Here is a 25,898-nt window from a genome sequence, read left to right as displayed (position 1 = left end):
GACAATACTCAGACTCAAATGTGTGGCAGCAAATAGGCTACGTGGCTTAAGAATCATGATCACATCAGGGCTTGAGGATAAAGAGAAGCATCTACTCACAAGAAGAGGACTACCCAAGTGGTAAGAAACCAGACGAAAGAGTTAGGATTCAAGTCTGTTTTCCAATCATGGTAGAGGAATTGTGGGCAAAGACATTTTTATAAATTCAAAAATCAACACTGTTTACTTTGCTTTAAGAAACTTTTTCAAACTAACAGGAAATAGTATTATTTTCATTTCTCTACCAACTGAATATAGGGAAAAAAATACATGAACTCTTAGTGTGTCCTGGTTTTCATTTCAAGAAGAGTTACTAGTCATCTATACAACAATGTACCATTTTGGTGGACTCTATTCTGGGCTCGGTGAAGGAGCTAGGATGTGTGGATGCTCTGTCATTGCCCTTGAGAATCATAGTACCCTGGAAGTAAGACAAGAGGAAACAGATCACATGATACTAGAGGTCATACTGTACAGCTGTATTAAACAGGAATTTGGGAAGAAATCTGGGAACCCTGAGCTCCCATATATTGGCAGTTTTGTCAAAACCTCGAGTTGAGTAGATCAAAACAATTTATCAAAGGTTTTTTTAAAAAAATAATTATTACATGATTATCATTTCTTCAAGGTTTATGTTTAGCTTTAAAAGAGAACACAAGAGCTATTATTTGTCAGGGGAAATGGGCAACATAAACTCCTACACCTTTTGCTCAAATGGTCCCAGTGAGATGAAGGCTTCATTTGCTGTCCTTTTGGGTTTTCTTTATAACCCCTGTGGGAACCATGGTCACTGCTGTGTGAGGTGGCCATTAGACATCCGGAAATAAAGTCTATCCTGGAGCAGACTTAGTTTGAGGGGAAACAGATGCACACTTTTCTGCTTTCTGTTGCTGGGACGACATTCTGCTAATGCTTCCTCGGGTAATAAGAGGGAGAAGTAACCTGGCTCTTTCAAACTAGGATTTGGATGATTAAAATTTGTTGAGCTGATGAAAGATCATATACACACCTGCTCCTAACATTACACCAAACTGATCTATATCTTAATATGAAAAAAGTAGTTTTTAAGACTACAGCACATCAAAAAAATAGGATCACATTCCTTCTAAGGTGTACAGACTAAGTTATTTTATTGGTGAATTAGGAAACACATATTTCTGTTTTGTCCCGTCTTTGAAGCTGTTATCCTTCAGCTTTCAAGGCCTATTTTTGCAGAGTCACAGCACTTTTTGAGCACACCCAAAAGACGTGTTTCATGAGATATGGACAATGGTGCAATACCAAGATGTCTCTGGCCTTCAGTTTTGAAATAGAGCTCTAGCTTAGAAATATTCGACAGGAACCAGCAATGTTGGAAAGCACTTCATTTTAAATTAGTGGCGCTTCTTCTTAAAGAACCACAAGAAGAAACTATTGAATATTACTGCACATTTTTTTCTGAACTTGTTAATTTATGCACCTGTACTTTTTTTTAGTTCAGGGTAAACATATACCATTTTCTACTTTCTTACTTAAAAGTAACTTATACACACATTTACATGTGTAAGCAAAGTCCATATACTTGTAATTTTTCATGGCTATGTAATAGTCTATTTTGTTAATACACTAACAAGTAAATTACTACTGACACATGAACATTACTGAGTTGTTCAACGTTTGGGCTATTTTCTTTTTGCTATTAGCTGTTGCTATGAATATATGAAATAAATTCTAAAAAAATTACAAATTGCTCTTTTATTTTTTTACTGGAGCGCATTCTTCAAAATGGAAATACTGAGCCAAAATGTATGGGCAAATCTGTGAATTTGGGGATACATTGCTCTACTGTTTTCAAGGAAATTTACAGTTACTAACAATGTACAAGTATTATTTTTTTGTTATGCCTTATCTATTTTCTATCAATATAATGGTTATATTGAGGGAACAAGACTCATAAGATACAATTAAAAATAACTTTGGTTAGGTCTCCTATGTCCTTTCAAATGTACTCTGTGGAAGTATTTCTCCTGTTGTTCCCCTGTCAAAACCTGGGTAGACCTCATCACTATTCTGGTCACTATTAGGTAATACAAATGGTTCTCCTGTTAGTAATTAAAATATCTACCAATGCAATCATCAAAATTTCCATTCTGATTTTAATTTGATGCTGTACTCCCTCTCCCATCTGGAATCAGGAGGGGGTGGTCAACTTCTCCCCCAACCCCACACAAAGCATTTAAAGCATTTGAAACAATGTCTGACACATGGTAAATGCTTAATAAATGTTGTGTTAACATATCACTATCCAAATGTTTGTGTTTAAAACAAATTTAAATGGTAAAATATTTATTGAATGCATAGTAGTACTATGGTGCTGTGGTAATAAAAAAGAAAACATTTCTAACCTTGTTTCTGCTAAGACCTTAAAATCTAAGGCACACAATGCCAATGCCCACATTTATGCAGGCAACAAAATGAAACAAGTCAATTATTATAATCACAACCAGGTCACTGAAGAGAATAGACAGTTTAGGAAGGTTTATGAATTCAGAAAGTGCCTGGTGTTAGAGAAGAATCTTTTCGAAGAGAATGTGTCATAGAATTGTCAAAACTTTCTGGGTCTAAAAGTCAACAGAATCAGAGATTCTGAAAAGTGATGCTATGCTACTTTGGTTAAACGTGTCTAATATCCAAAAAATAATGACTTTTTACTTTGAGGAAATTTTTTTCAGGTAAATTGCATACATCGTAGCTGGCACTTAAGAGTTACACAATACTTAATTTGTATGTTGGTTCTATTATTAGCTGTTACCTACAAATGGCAAGAATTTTATAACATTCTGAATCTCCACCTGCTTTCCAACTAATCCTCTAAGAGGGGAAAGAGGGTAAGTCAGAATTATTAGAGGGTGGGGCTTTTTTTTCAAATTACAGGTGCCCACAGTGAGTCGTTTGGTTGGGTATATAAACAAATGATGAAAATCAGTAGATTAGTTCCTTTTGTCATTGAGATCAAATTTTTTTAACCCTATTGTCTTCAAAACAACCCTACTTTTTCAATTTTATCTCAAGTAACATTTTAAAACTACTGATGAGAAGTGAAAGGTTAAAAGGCAACTGATTTCTTTTTGTACATCTACTCAGTGAAAAAGCATATCATGACATTGTAATATTATTATATCATTATATTATCATTATATTTTAATATTCCAGTGACGAAGGAATACTGGCTCTTCTATTTCGCATGACAAAAATGAGATGGCCAAAAGAAACCTAGGAACATTTTTTAAAGGCTAAATGTTTCCACAGGACATTTAAAGTGGATTGGCTCTTGAACTCTATGCTGCCTTGCTGGTAGCAAGTAAGGAAGAATTTGTCAGAGGTGACTTTAAGGAGAGCTGCCATTTATCGAACACTTCCTTGGTGATGGGCACCCTAAGTACCTCATTTCACATAAATCTCAAAACGTTTATGCAAGGCAGTTATTCTTATCCTCACATTACAGATAAGGAAACCAAAGTTACATGAATAAATAGCAAGGGTTCAGACTCCAGCTACAAAATTAATTATCTTTCCAGACCATACCGGACTAAACCTTTATGCTATTACTACATTTAATGCCATTTTAAATATTAAGAAAATCTTCACGAAATAAGAAGCAAGTTTTGTGAAGCCTCACAGGAGTTACAAAAATGAATTAAAGTCCCTGCTTTCACCGAATTACAGTTAAGAAGGGATGGAATTCAGATCATAGTAGATGCTACAAAATCTGTACAAGCGCTGTGAGAGTTCAGAGGACATGTTTAAATTTAGAGGCTGCAATTGGTTTATCAGTTGCTAGTGCATATATTCTAGCTAAACAGAGTTGGAGGCATAAGCATATTAGAACTGGGTTAACACAATAACAGGCCTGTGCATCATATTGTGTAGAAATTTGTGTTCGTTTTTGCTTGGGTGATATTTGGCTCTTCGGAGTTTCTTTGTGAGAAATTTGCTACATTTGATAAGACAAATGCTTAGAAGAAACTGAAAGGTTCTTACTTGATTACTATATATTAATATTACCAAAATATCCCTTTCACCATGCCATTCCTTGGCTCCCCAAATTCGCCCTTCATAAAGTCGCTCATCTTTCTCCACTCACTTTCTCCCTAGTTTAGATCCTTTACTCCTATCTATACCAGCAAACACCTAGGCCTGAAGAATAAATTTTCTAATCATTTCCACCTCCCACTTCAGTCCCAAATTTTAAGAAATTCAGCATGAAACATTCATGGGGTTATGTTGGATTCTTTGTAACATTTTTTGCCATAATTTTATGCTGATTTAATTACAGAAATAAGAAGAGAGTTAAGGTCAATTTCTTCCTAAAAACATTAAATTTAAATGTGAAAAGTCCATAGAGAGAAGTAATGAGAAATTGACTAGAAAAGTTCAAGGAAGTTAAAGCAATTCATGCTTTAACTATTCTCTGAATTTTCTAGCTCTGGTGGAGATGACACAGTCATTCTAACCTCTTATTGTCTTTGACTTGTAAATTACTTTAGAGACAAGGTTGGTCTCATGCTCTCTCTTGGTTCAACGTTTTATTTTCATTGAAAAAAGTACATTTAAAGTTGCCTTGGTGCTTGGGTCATTCATTTGATTAAATTAACCCATTGACACTGTTAAAATTACTTTTAAAAAATATATAGCAATAGAAATGTTCTGTTCTTATTCCTTATTTTAAATAGTCAATTTAGTAGAAGAACACTCTGAACATACACGTAGGTTAAGATTTAGATTTTTTAATTTATTAAAAAATAAACTTAAGTTGTCAAGCCCAAATATGTACATAATATTATTTACTTAACTTTCTTACAAAAAGGGAAAGCCAGATGGGCTTTTGTTAATTTGGCAGTAGAATATCACAAGAAGGCACTTTGTTTTTACCTTGCTTTTTAAGTTTCACTATAAATGACTGACATCTGTATAGTAATAAAGCCTTAGTCTCTTATATCTAGAAGTTTCTTTTAGATTATTTAAACCAATTTCCAAAGCTTTATTAATAAGAGAAACTAGGACTGGATGGATTAAAGAATTTAATTGAGAATACAGAGTGACCTATTAAAATATTCACCTGTATGTCAAGTTTGCACATCTTCTTGTATTTATGGAGTTAAGTTTCTTTTGCAAGGAAAAGTCATCAATAGTTTTCTTTCTCAGGATACTCTAACCACTTCCATAAATAAGTCTCTAGTGGAACACGGTGAATGCATCAGTGAGTGCTGTGAAGGGTCCTGTCAGACCAACTATTTTAAATGGGCCATTTATCCATATGTAATGTTTCATTTTTTTTAAATAGGAAAAATTTTTGTATTGATTTATGCATTAAAGGATGAATGTGGGTGTCATTTTATATATCCATGTCTACATCTTTATCTAAGTATATACATATATGTATGTATGAAAGGCATTTCCAAGAGCAAGCTTTATCAATGTGACTAAAATACCATCATCATTAGTGTAATACCATATCTTGCCTCTTCAGCAATGGGGGAAATGATAAGATTTTAGTGTTCCCCTAATTTACTCAATACAATAAAAATAGACTTAGAAGTTTAGAATGAGAAGAGAAGAGAACTTAGATTTCCTCTAGATATTACAAGCCTTTCATTTGACAACACAATCTTTAAAACACAATAGAATAGAATAAGTCAGTCTTAAAGAACTGCAGATGAAGCCCACTGAAGTTTTGGACCAGAACTGCAAATCAATTAATTATAAAAAATTATGCTGGGGCTGGCCTGGTGGCTCAGTAGTTAAGTGCACACGTTCCACTTTGGTGGCCCAGGGTTCGCTGGTTCGGATCCTGGGTGCGGACATGGCACTGCTTGGCAAGCCATGCTGTGGCAGGTGTCCCACATATAAAGTAGAGGGAGATGGGCATGGATCTTAGCTCAGGGCCAGTCTTCCTCAGCAAAAAAGAGGAGGATTGGCAGCAGATGTTAGCTCAGGGCTGATCTTCCTCAAAACAAAAAAAAAAAAAGGAAAAAAAAATTATGCTAACACACAAAAGCAAGAATGAAAGGAAATATTTGGTCTTCATTTTGAAATATTACTGAATAGAGACGTATTTCATCATTGAGTCATTGGACTCATGATGAAATTTTCATCCTGAAATTGTATAACTTGTGAAGGTATACAATTATTGGAGTGTCTAATTTACATGTTTATTTTTCACTTGACTGAAGTCTTGTGTCTTTATGTTCTTCCAAAAACTGGCTTGGTGAGCAGATTCTCATTGACTATTTCCTGTAAAAGGATTATAGAGAAAAAAATACAAAACATTAGTATGAGACAATTATATTTAAATACAACAGGAAATTAATGCATAAACTAAATTTCAAGATTCTACATTCTAACAGAGTTGTCCTTGAATATAATTGTTAAGAAATTAAAGGAATTTCCTTTTACATTAGCTCTGAGAGTTATGTGATAAGAAAGATACAGAATTTCTTAGAAATCTATTCCAAAAGCCTTAGATAAGGAACAAACATGATTGCTCTGCTCTTAGTTTCTACAGAGATGAGAAACTAACAGAGAACTTACGTAGGTGCAGATTATAGTGAGAAATGAGTTGAATTACATATGTGTACTTGAATTTAAGTCAAGCTCCCTAGATTGTAATTTCTTTTAGGGATAACTTTTTTTCTTGGACGTAAGCAAGGGGAAGTCTGTACAGAAACTCACTGCTAAAGTCCTCTCTGATTCTAGCATGTACAAGGGCGCTGGACTGGTCTCCCCCACCAATGCAACACCCCACCATTCTTGGTTGGAAGGTTGGATTTATGTTACTCTCAGAGAGTGTGTGAAAAGGATGGGGAGATCCTTTGCTCTTACGGAAGCAGAGAACTTTCCACAGTTTTCTTCTATTTGGAAATCACAGGAACTGTGCATCCCAGACATTCTCCCGTGAGAAATGGGCAGGCAGGGGTCATATGTGACTGATAGCATGGGCAGCTAAGACTCACTTATTTTCATTTTCTACCAAGCATTAACCATGTGCAAGTTGAAGGAGGTTAAAACAATTCATACTATATACTTTAACATTTCTACTTCTTGCTGAGATGCCGCGATCACTCTAATCTCTTATTATGCCTTTGACTTGTAAATTACTTTAGAGCAGTATTCTATAAAGATAGGATTAAAACACTTTTTGGTAACCTTATGTGTTTCCCAAAATTCCCTGTGAGATGAGGTCAGATTTTGTAACCCATTTTACTAGCTTAATGAGACTCATTTTAATAACTTTATTTGCATAAATATGGGGAAATGAAATAAACCTAAAATTTGGTTCATCTGACTTTCCACTGCCTTTACGTATACTTGAGATGTGAACAGAGAACTGAAGTCTTAATCTTGCTAATGTGGAAATGCACATGATTCCTTGGGTACACCATATTCCATCTTCTTCCATGCCTGTGCTCATGATGCCCTTCTGCCTGGAACTGATTTGCTCTGGGTAACATCGATATTCTTTAAGACTGACCTCTGGTTCTGTCTCCAGAAGCCTTTGCTACCTGCCCTAGTCTCTTTTAGATACTATTGCCTCTGCTACCCTAAAACTTGTTCATTGCAATGACCACATTCTATCTGTTTCCCCCACTAGACTCTCAGTATCTAAAGGGCAGAGACCTACATTGGTATATCTAATGTGATTGTGGTGCCCAGCTCACAGTAGGCATTTAATAAATGTTTGTTGCACTTAAACTTACAAGGATATTTTAACACATTTTGGTGGATTAAATTGTCCTAAACTTTTGTGAGCTACTCTACAGAGAGGCTCAAGATGGTATGAAAAAAAAATGGCAGAGGAAATGCTACACACTAAATTTGTCACCAGAAAAAATTGGTAGTTAAAAGCATAGAGAAATTTAGGTAACAAAAAATTAGACTTTGAGTGGTAATAGCTCCATTTTAACAACTCCTCAAAGCAACGTTTTTGAAACAATTCAGAATATTGATTAAAAAATACTTTACAATATTTGTTCCAGCTCCAAGTCCTACAACAAGGTACCCTTAGTAAATGAAGTAAATCTGGTACACGACTCACAACTTTTGTTGTTTTAAGTATCTGCAGATTGGGTTTGATTAATCCTTTTAGCTGAGAATTATGAATAACGCCATTCACTCTACAGAGCACGAACTTCGTAGAACTAAGTAATTACGTAACAATCATCATTAAGCTTTAAGAACCCACGAGATACCATGATGAGGCAAATCCAGCAAAAGGTTATGTAGCTGGGGTGGATCTTTAAAACTCTCTATTTTCTATGATCTCAAAGTCTAGAAAACCTAGCAGGGAGGGCCTTTGAAGATGGGTGATCGGTCCAGGGTTAAAAACTGAATCAGGAAATTTACAGAACCTCAGTTCTGTTTTGATTTTGGATAATCATGGGAAAAGCTTCAGTCAGTTTGTAGCAGGCAAAGTCAGGTCCCTTAAAGCCTGAACACTAAAGCATCCACAGAGACTGGTTCTTGGGGCACATCTGCCAAGATAGATTTTACTTGGGTTTATGCTTCAGGCAAAGTTTAATAGAAACTATATGCTCAATTAGTGAGGTTACAGAAGAGGCCACATGAACAAAATAAATGAAACTGGCTAGGTCTTTAAACAGATAGTAGAGGCAGGGACCACCATTCAGCTTTGATGAATTGTTCTCATATTGTTAAGGAGGCTCCAGCATTGTTAGGGTTTCCAATTTTTTCTGTAAGGGAGTACTGATATTTGGATATTTTTTAATGTAGAAATCTCCCACTTTTTAAGGTTGGCAATAAACACTCTTTTTAAAAAACACGGCCTAGGTCAATACTGTTCTGTGAGAACAAAATACACCGGCAGTCTTCCACAGGTTGTGTATTTACTTAGCACCTGGGAGGGGAAATGAAAACAGGGACCAATTGACTGGCCGCATTGTGCAGAGGAGGTCATTTGGGAATGGAACCTACAATATAGATAATAGCTAACAGACATGAGCACTTACTATGGCCAAGAGTTGTTCTAGACACTTTACTTGTAGCTCATTTAATCTCCAGGGAACTCTATGAGGTTGACACTATCATTATGCCCATATTAAATTATCTCCACATTAACTATCGTTATCTCCATATGAGTGGCTCAAAGTTGCAAGAGTTGGATTACGGATTCAAATCCAGGTCTGGATTCAGATCTGGGGGTGTTAAACTATATCCATTTTGCAGTTTGGAAAATAAGAAGTGCACGAAAGAGCTTGTTTTTCACTTTTACTTATAGTATTTGTTTCACTTTTCTTTGTTTTTTTTTTTTTTAAGATACTTTACGCCTAAAGGAGCATTTCATTATGCTGCAGACAAATGTTCATATAAAAAATCTTATAGAGGCAGCACTGATGAAATAGAATATAAATAATTGGGCCCCAATTGGGTGCCCCTCTCCCAACTCAGGAAGAAATAACTCAATAATTGATTTCCCTTCCAAAAAGGCAAAAGGCAATAAGAATATTAGCACCAACCTGGATAGTCTGTTTCTACAGAAGTTAAATTAGTGCTTGTGTCTTCTGACACTGGAGGTGGTGCATCAGCCGAAGGTACTTGTGATGCTGGAGGTGGTACATCAGCTGGAGGTCTCTACGAATAAAAACAGAAAAATATTAATGCCACAACTTTCTAAACCTAAGACATTATAAGGAAAAATGTCTCATATTAAAAATATATTTTTTGAGCTAAAGTTTGTTTGCTTTTGGTTAAAATTCACTTTGTAGAGTTCTTTTTAGAGAAAAGTCACTATTTCATAGGTATTTGCAAACTTCGATTTAAACTTGTATTTCTAAATAGTATTTGTTATTTCCATAGATGAATTATTACCACAAACATTGGCTCTGCCATATTTCTCTGCTGTAATGAAAAGCTAAAATGGAAATTTTTATGAAAGAGGTATGATGTCTTAGTCATGTTGACTATGACCCAATTCTTCTATTTCATATAGATTTTCTCTGAATTTTGCCAGCTAAGTATTTCATTGACTTTTTCAGATTTTAGATCATCAACCAGGAGAGAAAACAACTCAGTTTGCCATATATGCCCAAACACAAGAAGATGATTTTTCCCCAATGTTTATAGTGCAGATAAGAGGAGTCATCGGATGTTCACGTCCTTACAAAATCTCTCATATTAGAGCAGACACTCTCAATTACTTTACTTTTATTAAGAAAGTATTATTTTGAGAAGATACATTTACATAGAGTAATGATGATCAATCATTGGTTTGGATGATTATAGAAGTCACCTAATAGAAGTAGTTAAAAAAGAAAAGGGCAAAGGAACTTCATGTAGATTTATTATCAATCATGTTACAGCCCGTGACTGCAGTGTTGTTACCCTCTAAACAAGCCTTTTTAAAGGAATATGTATAGTGGTTATGGTATGGAGATCACAAAGAGAGATCAAGGATAGAAGATGACTGACAACTCACCTGTACCATCTTCTGTGACTAGGTACTTAACGACCTAGGATTACAGTTCCAATTACAGCATTAGAAATACACACATAAATGTTGTGTCTTAAAGGTCTTAAACAGAAGGTTATAGTAAAGGTTATGTGATTTGGAATGCTGTGGCATATGAACCTAAAATTAGCTTTAGTGAAGGAAAAAAATCACTCCTGCTGGAAAATTCATGGGTGGAGTTTGAAAAATTTATTTCAGGAAATAGGAGAATGGAAAAAAACAAATGTTTTAAACATATGTAAATATATCATGTTATTTTAAATATTTTCATATACAAATTAAATAAACTAAATACTATGATTAGAAATTTGACTATTTCATCTAAATCCATCAAAATATATTAAATCAAGTTAGACAAAAACTTTGGATGGGGGCTGGCCCCATGGCCAAATGGTTAAGTTCATGTGCTCTGCTTTGGTGGCCTGGGGTTCGCCAGTTCGGATCCTGGGCACAGACCTAAGCACAGCTCATCAAGCCATGCTGTGGCAGCATCCCACATAGCAGAAATAGAATGACTTACAACTAGGATATACACCTAGGTATGGGGCTTTGAGTGGGGGGGGAAGGAGGAAGATTGGCAACAAATGTTAGCTCAGGGCCAGTCTTCCTCACAAAAAATCAAGAAGCATACCTTTAAACAAACAAACAAGAAAAAACTTTGGAAGGTCTTTGACTGGAAAACGGGGATAGATTTATATTTGGGGTTGCTTTATAGGACAAATGCAAAAACAATTTCTACCAGAGTAACTCAGTGACTTCTATGTGTCCAGTTGAAAAGATGGAGTTTTAGGCAGTTTTGTTTCTCTTTAAGTTTAATTGAACGTAGAGGGATAAACCCTCCTCGAGCTGTTCACACCAGTACTTACAGCAAAATTCAAAAACTGAATCCTCACCTTTCTCAGCCTGCGACAAACATAAGCAAGAAGGAGGATAATTCCAATGATACCAGCCATCACCCCCAAAATAATGACTGTTATCACTATGGGAGAAAAAGAGAGCAGAAAATTACAAAAGTGTGAAATAAACTACCACATAGCATTTGAAAAATAAAAGGTAAAGTCAGCATAATACCAATTTGCCTTTTTGTAGAAAGCACGTTAATATGCTTTTATACATATTTTATCTTTTGAAAAATTAAGTTTTTCACAATAACCATGTGGGAAACTGGAAATTTGAGTGGTAAAGTTTTTTGTCCAAGGTCACACAACTAGTGACAGAACCAAGACCCAAAGGTTCCAACTCAAGTCCAGTGTTCTTTACAGGGCCTCATAGGTGACCTATGGATGAGAGCTAGGTGGACATTCTACCCCGATATGACAAAACCCACAAACTCATAGTTTCAAAGACATGAGAGAAAATAATGTCTCGAAGTATAAAAAGGTATTGGACAGATCATAGAATCAGAAGTCTGGAAGGAAACTGGTATGTATAAGCAATTTACAAATGGGGAAAAGAAATCTAATGAGTTTAAGTTCCTTATCCTATGTGATAAGTTACAACTTATCCTTATCCTATGTGATAAGATAACAACTAGTTAGAAGCAGAATCGTAACTATAATCCATGTCACCTATATTCTAAGCTTCTGTTCCTTCCAGAATATCCTTACACATAATCTATAACATAATCACTAAAAATATTTTTCAAATCTTTTCCATGTTGAGAATGAAACAAATTTTTAAGTTAGAGGTATTCTCCTATGTTCATAGGATATTTGTAGTGCTTCCAAATGAAGTAAATAGAACTGAAGGCAAGACCTATGGGGAAAAGGGCACATTCATTTGGCTAATTTATATTTAAAAGTCTTATTACTGATAAAAAAGTAAAAGTAGCTTTTCCTCCCACTGGTATTGCCCAGCCTTCCTGTCCACTTAGCTTTAATTTATAAGATTTAATTTATATTGATTCAGTTCTAGGATTCACTTTTCTTGTGTGAAGTATGGACACAGGCCAAGTGTGACAGGAGGCTTAGAAATACAGAAGAGTAAACGAGCACATAAACTAACTAAAGCCAGAGCTATAGCAGCATCTAAACAGGGAAGCGACAGTTAGAGAGGGTTTGGAGGATAGCCCCAAAGTGGTGGCGTTGGGCCAAAAGTGAATCAGGATTGAGACATGAATGGTCTATATTAATTCTTGAGATGGTGCTAGTTAATTACATGATTTTAAGCTCCTTGCTTTCTTTACAGTAGGGAAGAGAGAAGTTCAATTGTTTCATAAGCTTTTAAGAGAGTTTTCTCAAGTACTCATGGTTGGTTAGAAAGCTAAAAAACTTAATAGGAAAAATTATTAAGCAATGCATTGCTATTTCCAAAATGTTTACGAAAATAAGAAATGTCTATTTTAATTTTAAAGAGAGCAAATTTTGTTTGCCTTTACCATTTTGTGTGACTAATGTTGATTACATTTACTTTTTTGTTTTTAAAATTGACTTCTTATTTTCTTAGGCATTTGAAACTAGCAATACATAATTTAAAATGGAATTATTGTCATTCCATGTCAAATAATAACATACCTGGTTGTGAGAAATCATGAGCAAGTTGTAGTCCTATTGTTAAAGAGACAAAATTTCAAAATAAAGTCAGAATACATAGCACATAGCATGGGTCTAAATAATATCATTCTGGAATTAGATTGGTTAGTGGATTACTTTTTCTTAACTAAGTGTGGAGAGTTCTTGTTCAACTTTCAACAGTTAGCTAGTAAAACTTAGGAGGTAATGTGCCAGTCTTCACATTAGGTATTCCAATATCTACTGTCAACTGCTCAATAAGTTTCCATGGGTCAGAAATTAGCAAATCTAAAAGGTAGGGTATGAGAAAGTACTGGAAGAACCACCTATTGACTTCCACAAGAAGTAGTGCATTTTTTAAAAGAATGTAAAAATGGTGAGCAGAAAACAAACATATTCAATCATCATCCCACGTGGACTTCAGTCCAACCCAAAAAAGAGGTCATGTTGCTATCAATTTTCCAGATTTATGCCACAGCCACCATCTGAATCCAAATCGTTATTGTGTCTAGTCTGAGCTTTTGTCAACAGTACCACTAGATTCCCTGTCTGCAGAAGTTTCTAGTATGGCTGCCTTAACGCCTCCCCAGAGTCAGCTTCTCCCTTATCAGTCCACATCTTAAATTTTATTTTCTGATGTTTTCAAATGCCATTTTATGTCATGAAGCCCTCTTACTACTATAGCCACACTATTCTCTTGAATTTAATTATTACAAATAACATATTACACTACATTGTATCACATAGTCAAGGGCTTGGTTATATTTGGTCATTCTTTACAGTTATGTATAAAGGTTAGTTAGGGCTTGTCTGCTCTTTTTCTGTGTCAGTTAATAGCTGTGGTTGGTGTATGAGCTCTGGAATAAAACAGATGCAGCATCATGAGTACACCTCTTAGTAGCTGTGTGGCCTTGGGTAAGTTACGTAATTGCTTTGGGCTTTCGCATTCCCTCAGGTGAATGAAGATTATAATACCTGTCTCTTTGGGCTTCTGTGAGGATAAAATCAGATAATGCGTGAAAATGCTTAGTACCATGCTCCACCATGCTAGCCATTATTTATAGGATTCACAGGAGGTAGCAGTGTGTGTGTCTGTAGTTGACCCTTAAATGCTTTCTGGAGTGGCATCATCATGTTGGCTGCACATTAAAATCACCTTGAAAATAGATTGTTTAATTGGACCCGGAAGCCTAATAATTAGTTCCAAGCACTCAGTCTAATTTTCCTCCCTTAGTTTCTGTTCTTAAAATCCATTGTTTTCCTTCATCTCAGTACATTTTCTCAATGTTTCTATTAGCTAAAGATCCTGTAGCCACTCTAAGTCTTCTTTGAGGCTTTATTTTAAATCCTGAGTATCCTGCCTAAACCCCACCTACGAAAGACTCTCTCCCTTTCTACTTTCAATGAACTCTTGTAAAGTCATCTTCTTCCCAGAAAAATAACCAGAGAGATAATGAATGCTCCCTGACCTCCCTTATCTCAGCGCCCAGCTTGGCTTATAGTTTATTAGGCTCTCATGAAGTGCCAGGCTCTGAGCTAAGCAATTTTACATATATCTTATTTAATCTTTAAAGAAACACTGTGAGATCAGTATTAGAGGCCCCATTTTAAAATTAAGGGAACAGAGGCCCTTTCGGGCACTCAGAGTTCAGTTCTCTCAAGGTCAGCAGCTGGGACAAAACCAAGCCCAGGACTGAGTCCAGCGTGGTTTGACCACAAGCCCTCCTCACCACTGGACTATTGGATCCCTTTTATCTGGCCCACCATTTCATGGTCACACTGATCGTTTATGTGCCTTGCGAGATTGTTTTGATTTCTTTAACCCACAGCATTACTTCTGTGAGATATTCCAGAAGTGAGGATTCCTCTGGAGTAGGACATGTGTCTACTTAGCTTCCATTTCTCAGTCTTTGTCACAGTTTCCCCACAGTGACGGATGCCATTATATAGAGGTGCACCATAACAATGACACCAGAGCAACTATTTTAAAATATGAACAAACCTCCATCCTGTTCTCTAGTAAATGTCGGTGTAGCAGCAGAAGTGATAGTTGATAAGTCGCTTGTACCTGTACAAAAGAGAAGTTGAGAAAGAGATCAAGAATGAGGTGACCAAGTGGACCATAGAGCACATCACAAAAGACAAATTGATCCCTCGTCCCTCCCAGTGGCAGCTCCAGAATTTCTGCATGGCGGGGCATTACAGATGAAAAAGTGTGCCTTGATTTCCTCATTTGTAAAATGATAATACCTGCCTCAAAATGTGAGGACTAAATTAGTTTAATACATATATATGTGTGTTTCAGTTAGTGTAGTACTTGGCACATAATGAGCAGTACATATGCTTGGCTATTGTTGTTATCATTCTTTTAAAGGGGGAGATTGAAGCTTCATTTGCATAGCATTTTTACCTAATTTTGGAAGACTGTCCATGTTAAAGAAAGGTGGACACTCGTGGTGATTATACAAAGACTAAAGTTCTGACTGTGCCTCCCTGCCTCCATCCCCTAGTTACAATCCTACTTCCCAGGTAAAAATTAAAACAAACAAAGACGCTATTAAATTCAGTTTTCTTCTAGCTTGATAGGGGGTGAGTCAGTTCTAAGGTTCCCATCCATACTTCTTTTCTCTCTATCAAAAGTAGAATTTCAGAGTTGTAATAGAATTGTAGGAAATGCTGGCTCCAGTCTATGATTCCTGGCTGAGGGTCCAGATACCCAAGTAATATAATGAATTCTGGGTCATGGTTATTCTTTAACACAAATATATATGCACACAAATATGAATATAGGACTTGTATTCTCACACATCTTTTAAAAATCTCATTAAATACTTATAAATTATTGTTATTATTACTATCATTATTTTTTCTGAGGAAGATTCGCACTGAGCTAATATCTGTCACCAATCTTCCTCGTTTTGCCTGAGGAAGATTAGCCCTGAGTTAATTCTGTTGCCAATATTCCTCTATTTACTATGTGGGTCTCTGCCACAACATGACTGCTGACAAATGGTGTAGGTCTGCAGCTGGGAACGGAACCCAAGCCATCAAAGCAGAGTGCACTGAACTTAACTACCAGGCCATGGGGCCAGCCTCTATAAACTAATTTTTATAATTAAGCAATTATATTTTTATTTTAAAATAAGTTTTATAAATTAAAAATTTATAAATTATTTTATAAAGTTTTATAAATTAAATAAGATTTTTAATTACAAAAGTAATCTAGATTCAATGAGTTACATTTTGGAAACATAAGAAAGCACAAAGAACAATACAAAAATTATTTATCATCAAATTACCCAGAGATAGACACTTTAAACATTTTGGTGTCATCTGAACTTTTAGCTATTGCTTCTAAATATGGAATCATTGTTTTTAAATATGCATAAAAATGTACATAGTGTTTAAACTATATATGGACATATACCCTATGTTTCATATGCTCTTCTATGACAAGATTTTTAATGGTTACATAGTATTCCATGTATGAATGTACTGTAGTTTATTTATCAGTCTCCAACTTGAAGCATTCCTATTATTTTTACTCTTAAGAGAGTTATACATCATTCTGGGATAAACAGCAGTGCACTAAACTCCATGGATGTAGCTCCACCCATTCCTTTGAGGCATTCTAGTGAAGGAAATGGTGCCCAAGAACGACGGAGTCGAGGTTTGAAGGGCACCTGCAGACATTCCCCAGAGACAGTGTCACTTTGGCTCCTAAGCTAAATGCTCAAGGTTTTCTGGAGAATCCACAAAGAACTGCAAATGTCTTTCACATTTTTGCTCAGTCTACTCAAGGACAGAGTACAAAATCTGCCTATTTCTACCAGCTGTCAGCTAATCAATTTTCCCCCAAATTGCACAGGTAAGAATCATTGTCCCCAAACTGTCTACAATGTTTCCTGCTTTCTCATAAATCCTGCTTTCACCTTGTTCCTTGACTTGTCCTACAACCCAATTCATCACATGCATGTAAACAATTGTGACACAAATTAAGCAAATAGCATGACAAATAACTAATATTTCTAAGTTATTCTTCAACATTCAGGTGTCACGGTTTAAAGATAACATAAGAACAAATGTTTTTATTTATTTTTTTTTGTGATTTTAAAAGTTTTATATCAAAATGAGTTGGCCCCTACAAATCAGTTCACTTTTCTCTTAGAAATGCACTAGAGGAATATTTTGGTTCATATACCTGCTTGGACCCCCAACAAATTCTCTGACACTGGAAAAGCATATAAAGAGTCATGTTTGTAGAACAAATGTTTTAAATAATTACCTGATGATTGGGATTTTGAGATTCAGCAAGTATTAATATTAAAATTATGGAAAGAAATATTTTCATGAAGAATCAATTAAAGTATGTAAAAATTACAAAAAAGGGTAACTAATGAACAAAATGATTTCTGTCTCTTAGTTAACGTTACATCTCCTTTACACCTTTCGATTCAGCGTAATTCTTTCACACTTAGGGCACACATTTGTAATCCCTCATGAATATGAAATGGGATCTTCTGAAACATAAAACTTGTTTTCAGGGCTCCAAGGTCCCAGAGTTAGCTCACTTTGAATCTCCTCAGCACTAGAATAGTGCTTCGTACATGATAGGTATTCAGTAAAATGCTAACAGTTATAAATGTTTGGCCAATTTCTTATGGAGAAACAACTAAGTGAGTTTCCGGATTGCATCTAAAATGAACATAACAATGAATAAAACAAGCCATACAGCAAAGAGGCATGCACAGCATGAGTGCAAGCATATTGAAAACGTGTGTTGATAGAAGAGCAACAAAATATTTTCAACATTTCAGTAAGAAGCACACACTTTTACAACCTGAAGAAAAAAATCTAAAAGTGAAAAACAAAACAAAACCGCACCAAACTTGAAGTTTTCAAGAGTTAAATGAGTTCAAATGTTAAAACTGCACCTGAGGACATCTAGTAGTTTTGACTGTGAAGACAAATATACCCCTCCTCCAGGTTTCCGAAGTGTTCAGCAGGACATCAGGGACTGCCTGAGCAGGATTTGTAGGGGTCAGTTGGGGAAGTGTGTTGAATCTGTAGGATGGTGCCTACTCCTCCTTGTGAACACTGCAAGATCCTGCATGACCCAGCCCCCCCCAGCTTCCCCTCCTCGTTGCTTGCCACTCTACCATGCTGGACATTTCTTGGTTCCTCAAAGGCACCACACTCTTCTCCATGCCAAGGCCTTTGTTCCTGCTCTTCCTCTTGCCTGAAATATACCCCCAACACCCATCTCACCTAACGAGCTTCTTTCCAGGTCTTAGAGTTCAATGCCATTTCCTTTGGAAGGTCTTCTCTGACCTCCTCTATTTAGACTTAGACTAAAAACTCCATGAAGTCCACAGCACTTGGCGTGGTATGGTAAAGTCTCAATGGAATTTTATGATTGACTATTTGGAATTAAGACATGTGTCCATGGGCCTTGATGGTCACTGGGAACCTTGGGTATATTTGTCCATTTGTTCATTCATTTACAAAAGAGTTTTAGCAAGCCTACTTTATGCTATGTACTAGGAATACAATGAATTAATAAATAATTCATTGTCTTTCCATTCATGGAAATTCCAGCTTAGCAGAGAGAGATAGAAATTTAAGCTAAGTATAATACAGTTTTTTTAGGGTGATGGTGGAAGTCGGGGCACAAAGGAGATAAGTGGTCACTTCTACTTGAAGGAGTAGGATGTAGAAAGATCTCGCGGAAGTGTTCTTTGAACTCATCTTGAAAGAAGTTTAGGATTTTACTGGGGAGACTGTGTGGACAGTTAAGAACAGAGTCAGCAACGTCCTGGAATTTGAGACATCAAATTGGGAGAAGTTGGGAGAACAGCAGGGTGTCTATGTGGCTGCAGGGTAAGACGTGAGAAGCAGAGGAATAGAGAAATGGTGGACAAGGAAAAAGGCAGAAGAGGTAGTGAAGCCCCATGTGTTATGTGCCATAGTATGGAATTTTCACGTTATCTTGAAGGCAGCAGAAAGACAAAGGATTGGAACCAGATTCTCATTTTGGAAAGATCACTGTCAATAGCATGGAGGATGGTGTGGGAAAAGAGCATGCAGCATGCCCAGAACCCTTCATAGGAGGATTCCACCTTGTGATCATGAGTGGCCAAGATAAGCAGTCCCTTTACAAACAAGCCACTCCTCCTTGCAGAGGGTTCTTATCACTTTTCGGCATTGCGTTTCATGGAGGAGGTCTGTAATCTAAGAGCTTAAAGGGGCAAAAAATTATAGCAAGTTGTAAAGAGAATATGGCAAAGACCCTACAGTAGGATCTAACATCTCTTCAAACTGGCACTTTAATCTTTTAATTTTAAACAAAGTCAAAGAAGGAGAAAAAAGTGTTTTAAATGTATAAGCAAAGTACCTTTTTTTTGTATTAAAATGAGAAAACGTTTAGGGAGAGAACACTCATTAAAAAGTTTTGAACTTTATCAAGACAATTTTAACTCTCTAGCAAATAAGTAGACTTCTTTCTTTTCCAACAGCTACTCCTCAAAGAAAAGGAGCATTTAGTGGAAATTTATTCTGAAAGGAGAGGGTGAAGACCCAGGAGATAAAAACTACCCAAGTTTACAGAGCAGGTCACATGCTGACATTGGCCTTAACACTTGTCTGAAGTTGGTTGTAGTGCCTCTTTCCAGCTCAGAGCTACACGTCTTCCATCCTTGCTTCTAAGCAAGGCTCTAAACTATAGTTAAAATTCAGGAATATCTAACATTGAAGGCAACACATTGTTTAGAGGAACAAAGTCTTTGAGATAATTTCCAAAAATTGCATACTCTTTATCCAAGTCCCGTCTGTGAATGTGAATGTCATGTCCCATTTATGCCCTTACAAAAACAGATTGGTGGCCAAATTGACTTGAGTCTGAAACTTGCCACTTATGTTCTTAGAAATACCTGCTTTAATTCTCCAGATTTGTTGCTTTGATACAATTTTCTGTTGCAGTCACCTAAAACCATCAACACGGTAAGTAACTGAATACATAAATGCCCCAAGAACAACTTGATAAAATATATTTTTAAATATTTCTTTAACAACCTAATATCTGTAGCTGATCTATAAAATGACCTTTGTCATAGCTTTTCTTCCATTTTCCGAAAAAAACCCAGACAACCTTATAAGTATTTCAATAGGAATTAATCCTCATGCTTGCTTAGTGGTATGAGGAGCGCTTGAAGACTTGTTATTGATCCATAGTTCACAGTACCAGCTTGAAAGAACAACAGCTTTTATCACACAGATATATTTTTGTATCTTCTAATATTTAATTAAATTTTAAAGAACTTGTTGGTTATTCCAAGATAGATTCACATGGAATAATTCAAAGAATTTTATCAATTGCGTCAAATTAAATAAACTAGGTCCTGGTTGAAAAATGTCATTTAGGAGAAGCAAACAAAAAAAAAACTATCTTTTCATACATCCTCAGATGCTTAAGCTACTTTCAAAATTCAAGGTAAGGAAAACAAATGCCACAATACGTACTTGCAACAACCACCAAGAATGTTCTAATCCTACATTTGACAGCAACAGCCCTCATGTTTATCAGGCTCTCCCAGGTTCCTCACGCCCTAATCAGCTAATAGACATCTGTGGACATATTCAGAAATGCTGAGTTGCAAAATTTCTGTGAGTAAGTGAATTTTAAACAGAGCTTTTTACAATAGAATCTTCAGTTGAGTCAACTAGATAGATAACATCCAAGCAAATCTGTAGCCATTAAACAACAGACACGGTTTGTCTAAATCTCCTGGAGACTGGATTATAAGAAGGGTCTCTCTCCTGCTTTGTGTCTGTATGTGTGCGCGTGCGCGCACGATGGGTAGGGCTAGCTTTCCACGTCTGTTTGCGTTGCTCACATATTAAAGATCAACTTAAATACTGTCCTGTTTAATTAAGAATTACTTTTACATTTTACATTACAAGGTCACTCGGAACATCTAATCCAACTTTCCTACTTTACAGATAAGAAACTTGATATAAAAATTAAATAATTGGCTCAGAATTAACGGAGCTGGTAAGGAACAGAACTGAGACCTATTCCACTGACTTCCAATATTATTCCCACCTCCCAGATCTCACCGCCTGGTTGAGATCTTGTCAGCAAGATTTCGTTTGTCTAATTCATAGTAGCAGAGAATAGAATGGCGGTTACCAGAGGCTGAGGGGGCGGGGAAAAGGGGAGACGTTGGTCAAAGGGTACAAACTCTCAGTTATAAAATGAATAAATTCTAGAAACCTGAGAAAAATAAAAAGATTTGTTTGATATTTTAGCATATTAGCTGTTGAACACTGAGGTGTGTTGTAAACAAAAAAAGACAACTAAATTCCTTGGGATTCCCAGGCATCCTAAGGGCTAGAATTTTAATAATAATTATGTAGTCTTCATTTTGATGACTTTTTCACACCAATTCATTGTACTGCTTACATTCTATCTCTTTACCCTCAGTGTCCTCTTGCTATAGCCACTAAAAGAAACTGTTTTCTGCTCTAGCAATATTGACATGAGGGTCATTTTCTTAATCCTTTCACTTCTGGCAGGAACACATCCAGACTATACCTGAAATTCCACCTCTCTTTCCAAGTGATGCATATTTACCTTGAGGTACTATGGAAGATGGGTCCAGCACCTGGCTACCCAGGAATGGATGGGTCTTGGGCCAACACTGCACATTTCCTTAGCTGCACTAGGCTCTGAAAAACTTACTCTGAAGTCTCTACCCCACGCCTACTTGCAATGTCTCACTGGCTGAACCTCGAAGCACGAGTAGGGTTTTAGGTGAAGATGTGGAGAAGGGAAACCGAAACGGCATGGGCTGAAATATAGAGAAAGAAGAGTACAGTGTGCATTCACGTGGAGGCTAGGGGGCAGCCAGCAGGCAAAGGTTGGCAAAGCTCTCAGACTGACAAAAGTTTAATGTCCAAGAGGCAAATTAGTGCAAAATAAAACAGAAGGGTAGGTACAGCAAGGCCTCTAACTCCGAGTTTAGTTTCTTTTTCAATCCCCAAACACTGAAATGGCATTTGCTATAATACTTGTACAAAGTACATATTTGTGACCTGAACCAAAACGTATTATTTTAGGTTTAGGAAGGGTACAATGAATTAATTAATATGCCACCCAGAATATTAAATATTCCAAGTTTGCATGATCATATCATCTCACAGCTTACATTTGCATAACATTTGAATTGTTCCAAACATTCACCTCTTTTTTCTCTTATCTTCTTGTCTCTTATCACTTTGTCTCATCACTACTCTGACCTCACAGTTGCTTGTGAAAACTCTCCCAGCCTGAGATGCCTCTGTGTCGGGGGAGGAAGCATGAGAGGGCTCCTGCCACTGTTTCCATTGTACCAAGGACATGGGGTGACTTCTGTGCCCAGAACTCCTTAGGCAACAATTGGGAATAGAGCCTAGCATCTGCTCTATGCTCTATGCACTAAACCACATGGCTTTCCCAAACTGTTGACATTTCTAACATCAACTGTTATTAGAAAGAATAATAGTAAAATGCAACATTGGACAAATACCCTGCAGTTTTGCTTTATGCCAACACTTCCAGTAGCTGAGCTTCTGTCATGACGTGATAAGGTCAGCTCATGCAGCTGCTGGTTTTGCTTTTGAAGCCCTCCTGCCTCACAGCTGATAGAAGTCTTATCTTGCAAAAGCAAACTCTTACAAGGATACACCCTGCCTATGAAATGCCTTCAAAAGTTTTCAAGTCAAAAATTAAATTTTCTAAGTGCTGTCAGTTTTTGGTATTGTGATGACCAGGAAAACTGATCGATAAATTTATTTTTGGAAGTTCTGCACAGCTAATTTTTTGTAAAACTGGGACAAAAACTCACATCCTCTGATTTCCAACTCTATGCCTTTTCAGCCAGACCTTGTTATTTTATACAGAGTGAATGTGTAAATGGGGATCTTGCCTGTTCCAAAAGATGTTGAGAGAAGGCTAGTGCCATGAAGCAATATTTTAAGAGAAATATTCAGTCTTGCTCTTGAATTAGAGGACTGAGAAATTCAGTCTGAGTCAAGTTGTAATAATATAGTTAGGTGTCCATCTTGTCTGTTGTTGTTCACGTTTGTTTTTTGGGGAAGGGTTTTAGTAAGCCAAAATAGGCAATTACAATTTAGAAAAATGGAACTTCCTAAAGGATAAAGTTGTTGGTGTGATAGCATTTGATCCTAGTGTCTTGAATAGCCCTTAATATTTTGTTTGAACTTGTGGGTCAGTACTTCTTAAAGAAGGACATAGCCTGGTAACTGGTCTGATTAGTGGGCCGGGTCTCAAGTGAAATGACCCAGTTTCTGCTTCCCTTCAGAGTGGCATGTTTTGGGAGTTCCCAAGCAGCCAGTTGGTCACACTTCTGCCTTCCTTAACTTGGCAGAGAATAGCTCTTCATCGAGTCTACCTTGAAGCTGCCATGGCCTAAGAGGAGAGCAGCTCCCCTCAGGGAACTCTGAACTTCATAGCCTGGCTCTGTACCGCCCAGCTTCTGGTCATCCTCACTGTCCCAAACCATTACTGAGACAGCAGGGGTAGAGAGAAGACTCAGTCCATAATTCCAGCCATTGTACACCCTTCAGCTAAGACAGATGGAAAGCAAGGGATATTTCTGTCCACTGTCCCAGTGAGAAAGGAGGTCAGCGTTCTAGTCCTGGCTTTGCTACTATCTGGTTGCAGAAGTGAATAAGTCACTGGGCCTCAGTTTCTCGCCTCTAAAATGAGATTAACAGAAAAGACGTCTTCTAAGGTACTTCACCTTTCAAAATCATGGAAATTTATATGTCTGAGATAATAATATACATATTTAACACTTATTGTGTATTTACCACATTCCAGGCATCCTCTCTTACCATCTTCAAAACAATTCTCTGAGAGCATATTATTATATATTAATTATTATTTACAGGAGGAAAACAAAGGTCGGAAACATTGCCTAATTTGCATAAGATCATGCAGCTGTTAAGTGGCAGATCTGGATTTTGAATTCAAATCTATTTCACTGCAGAACTATCTGCCAAGTTCTATCATGATATATACAGAATAAAATGAATGAAGAGCAAATAAATTTCATTAATAGAAGATTGAATTCTCACCAAATTATAGTACAACTAACTTTCAAGCAAGCCTTCACTTACAGCAAATGAGGACTGATTGAAAAGATACAAAAATAATAATTTACCTTGTGCCTAACCCGAGGTGAAGGGCTGTACCTCTAACACAGAGTTGTGGGGTGACCTGTGCTGTTATATCCACACCATGGAAGGACAGATGTTTCCGGTTAGTATCACTTTGTTAACTGAAATCTTACTTTTTCCAGCCAAGCATCTTCCAGTCCAGTTGCCCCTGCCTACCAAAAATCCTCAGAATGAAAGAGGATTTTACATACTTTGGGTGTGCCAGCTTTATTTTAAGGTATTGACATTTCTGTAGCTGAACTCTCTACACATCTTAGGTTTGGGCTTAAGGAAATCAGGCTGGATGAGAAAAATTCTCATTTAAAATGAAAACTTTATCCCAAAGTTCTCATACCACTGATTCTTCCTGTGACTGGTTGAACAGTGACGAATAGCAACAGAGGAAACTGGATCAGTAGTTGTCACTCTTGACTGCATGTTGGAATGATCTGTGGTCCCCAGGCACTGGATTCTAACGTGTTGCCAGCATTAGGAACCACTACTCCATACTAGTTAACATATGGAAACTTTGTTTTCATGGTTTTTGAGGTCTATCCTTACATTTTCTAAGGTTCTCACATCACTATTATGTAAAACTTTAACAGCTTCAGACAACGATTTGATATTACTCTGATTTGCTTGAGAAATAATAACATTCACAAGTTGCCATATTAAGTGTGACATTTCTTGTGGTTTTGTCCTAGAAAATCTCCTCTCCGCAGCATTTGGTTTTACTCTTTGCACTTTCCAAAGGTAAGCTTAATGGACAGAGTGGATGGCTCTGGTGGAAACTGGGGTACAGCCTGGGGCCTCACACCCTGTGTCCACAGCCTCCTGGAGCAGCTTCAAGGAGCTCCACGGGAACTTAGCTTAGAAATCCTCAGTCTAAAACTGAGTTTTCAAATTGCAGGTTGGGATCCCTTAGTGCAAGGGTTGGTAAACTTTTTCTGTAAAAGGATAAAGAATAAATATCTTAGGCTTTGTGGACGACGGTCGGTCTCTGCTACAACTCTTTAACTCTGCCTTTACAGTGTAAAAGCAGCCACAGACAATATCTAAACCAAAGCATAAGTGAATGAGTGCGGCTGTGTTCCAATAATTATTTATGGACACTAAAGTTTTAATTTCATCTAATATTCACATGCCACAAAATATTATTCTTCTTTTGATTTTTTTTAAGCACTTAAAACTGTGAAAACCATCTTTAACTTGCAAACTGTGCAAAACCAGGTAGTGGCCTGGATCGGGCCTGCAGGTTACAGTTTGCTGGCCTCTGCAGGAGTAATTAGAATCCCTGGATGTGGAACTGGATCACCAGTAGTTTTTAGAGTCCCTCAGATGATTCCAACATGTGGTCAAGATAGTGAATTTCTGCACTAATGGGCCATGAAATCAGTTCAGTGGGTTGCCACTGACATTAAAAAATTAAATTGTATGAAATAGAAGAAAGTACATCAGAGTGCACCCCACATAGTAAGGACAGTTATTATTTGGTGGAATTTTGTTTCATGTGTGTGTGTTTATGTGTACATCTCTGTGTGCAATGAGTTGCAGGGTACATTCACTATATCTGAATCATACCTGAATATGTCACGAGGTTGGTACACCTGGCTATGGCCTATCTG

At 36.8% G+C, this 25,898-nt stretch overlaps 1 protein-coding gene across 1 annotated transcript in view; it reads right to left on the bottom strand.

Moving 5' to 3' along the window:
* Positions 1-1,972: 1,972 nt before the first annotated feature.
* GYPA (glycophorin A (MNS blood group)) overlaps positions 1,973-25,898 on the bottom strand; it is a 37,073-nt gene continuing 13,147 nt past the window's right edge. The window contains exons 3-7 of the mRNA XM_008541550.2: positions 15,056-15,121; positions 13,057-13,089; positions 11,437-11,522; positions 9,552-9,666; positions 1,973-6,312 (exon numbers count right to left, since the gene is read on the bottom strand). Of these exons, the coding sequence (XP_008539772.1) occupies positions 6,299-6,312; positions 9,552-9,666; positions 11,437-11,522; positions 13,057-13,089; positions 15,056-15,121 (314 nt within the window). The 3' untranslated portion in view covers positions 1,973-6,298. The remainder of the gene's footprint in view (positions 6,313-9,551; positions 9,667-11,436; positions 11,523-13,056; positions 13,090-15,055; positions 15,122-25,898) is intronic.

This window comes from Equus przewalskii, chromosome 2 (assembly GCF_037783145.1).
Source record: "Equus przewalskii isolate Varuska chromosome 2, EquPr2, whole genome shotgun sequence".
Classification (NCBI taxonomy): Eukaryota; Metazoa; Chordata; class Mammalia; order Perissodactyla; family Equidae; genus Equus; species Equus przewalskii.
This window is presented reverse-complemented; position numbering and strand designations above follow the sequence as displayed.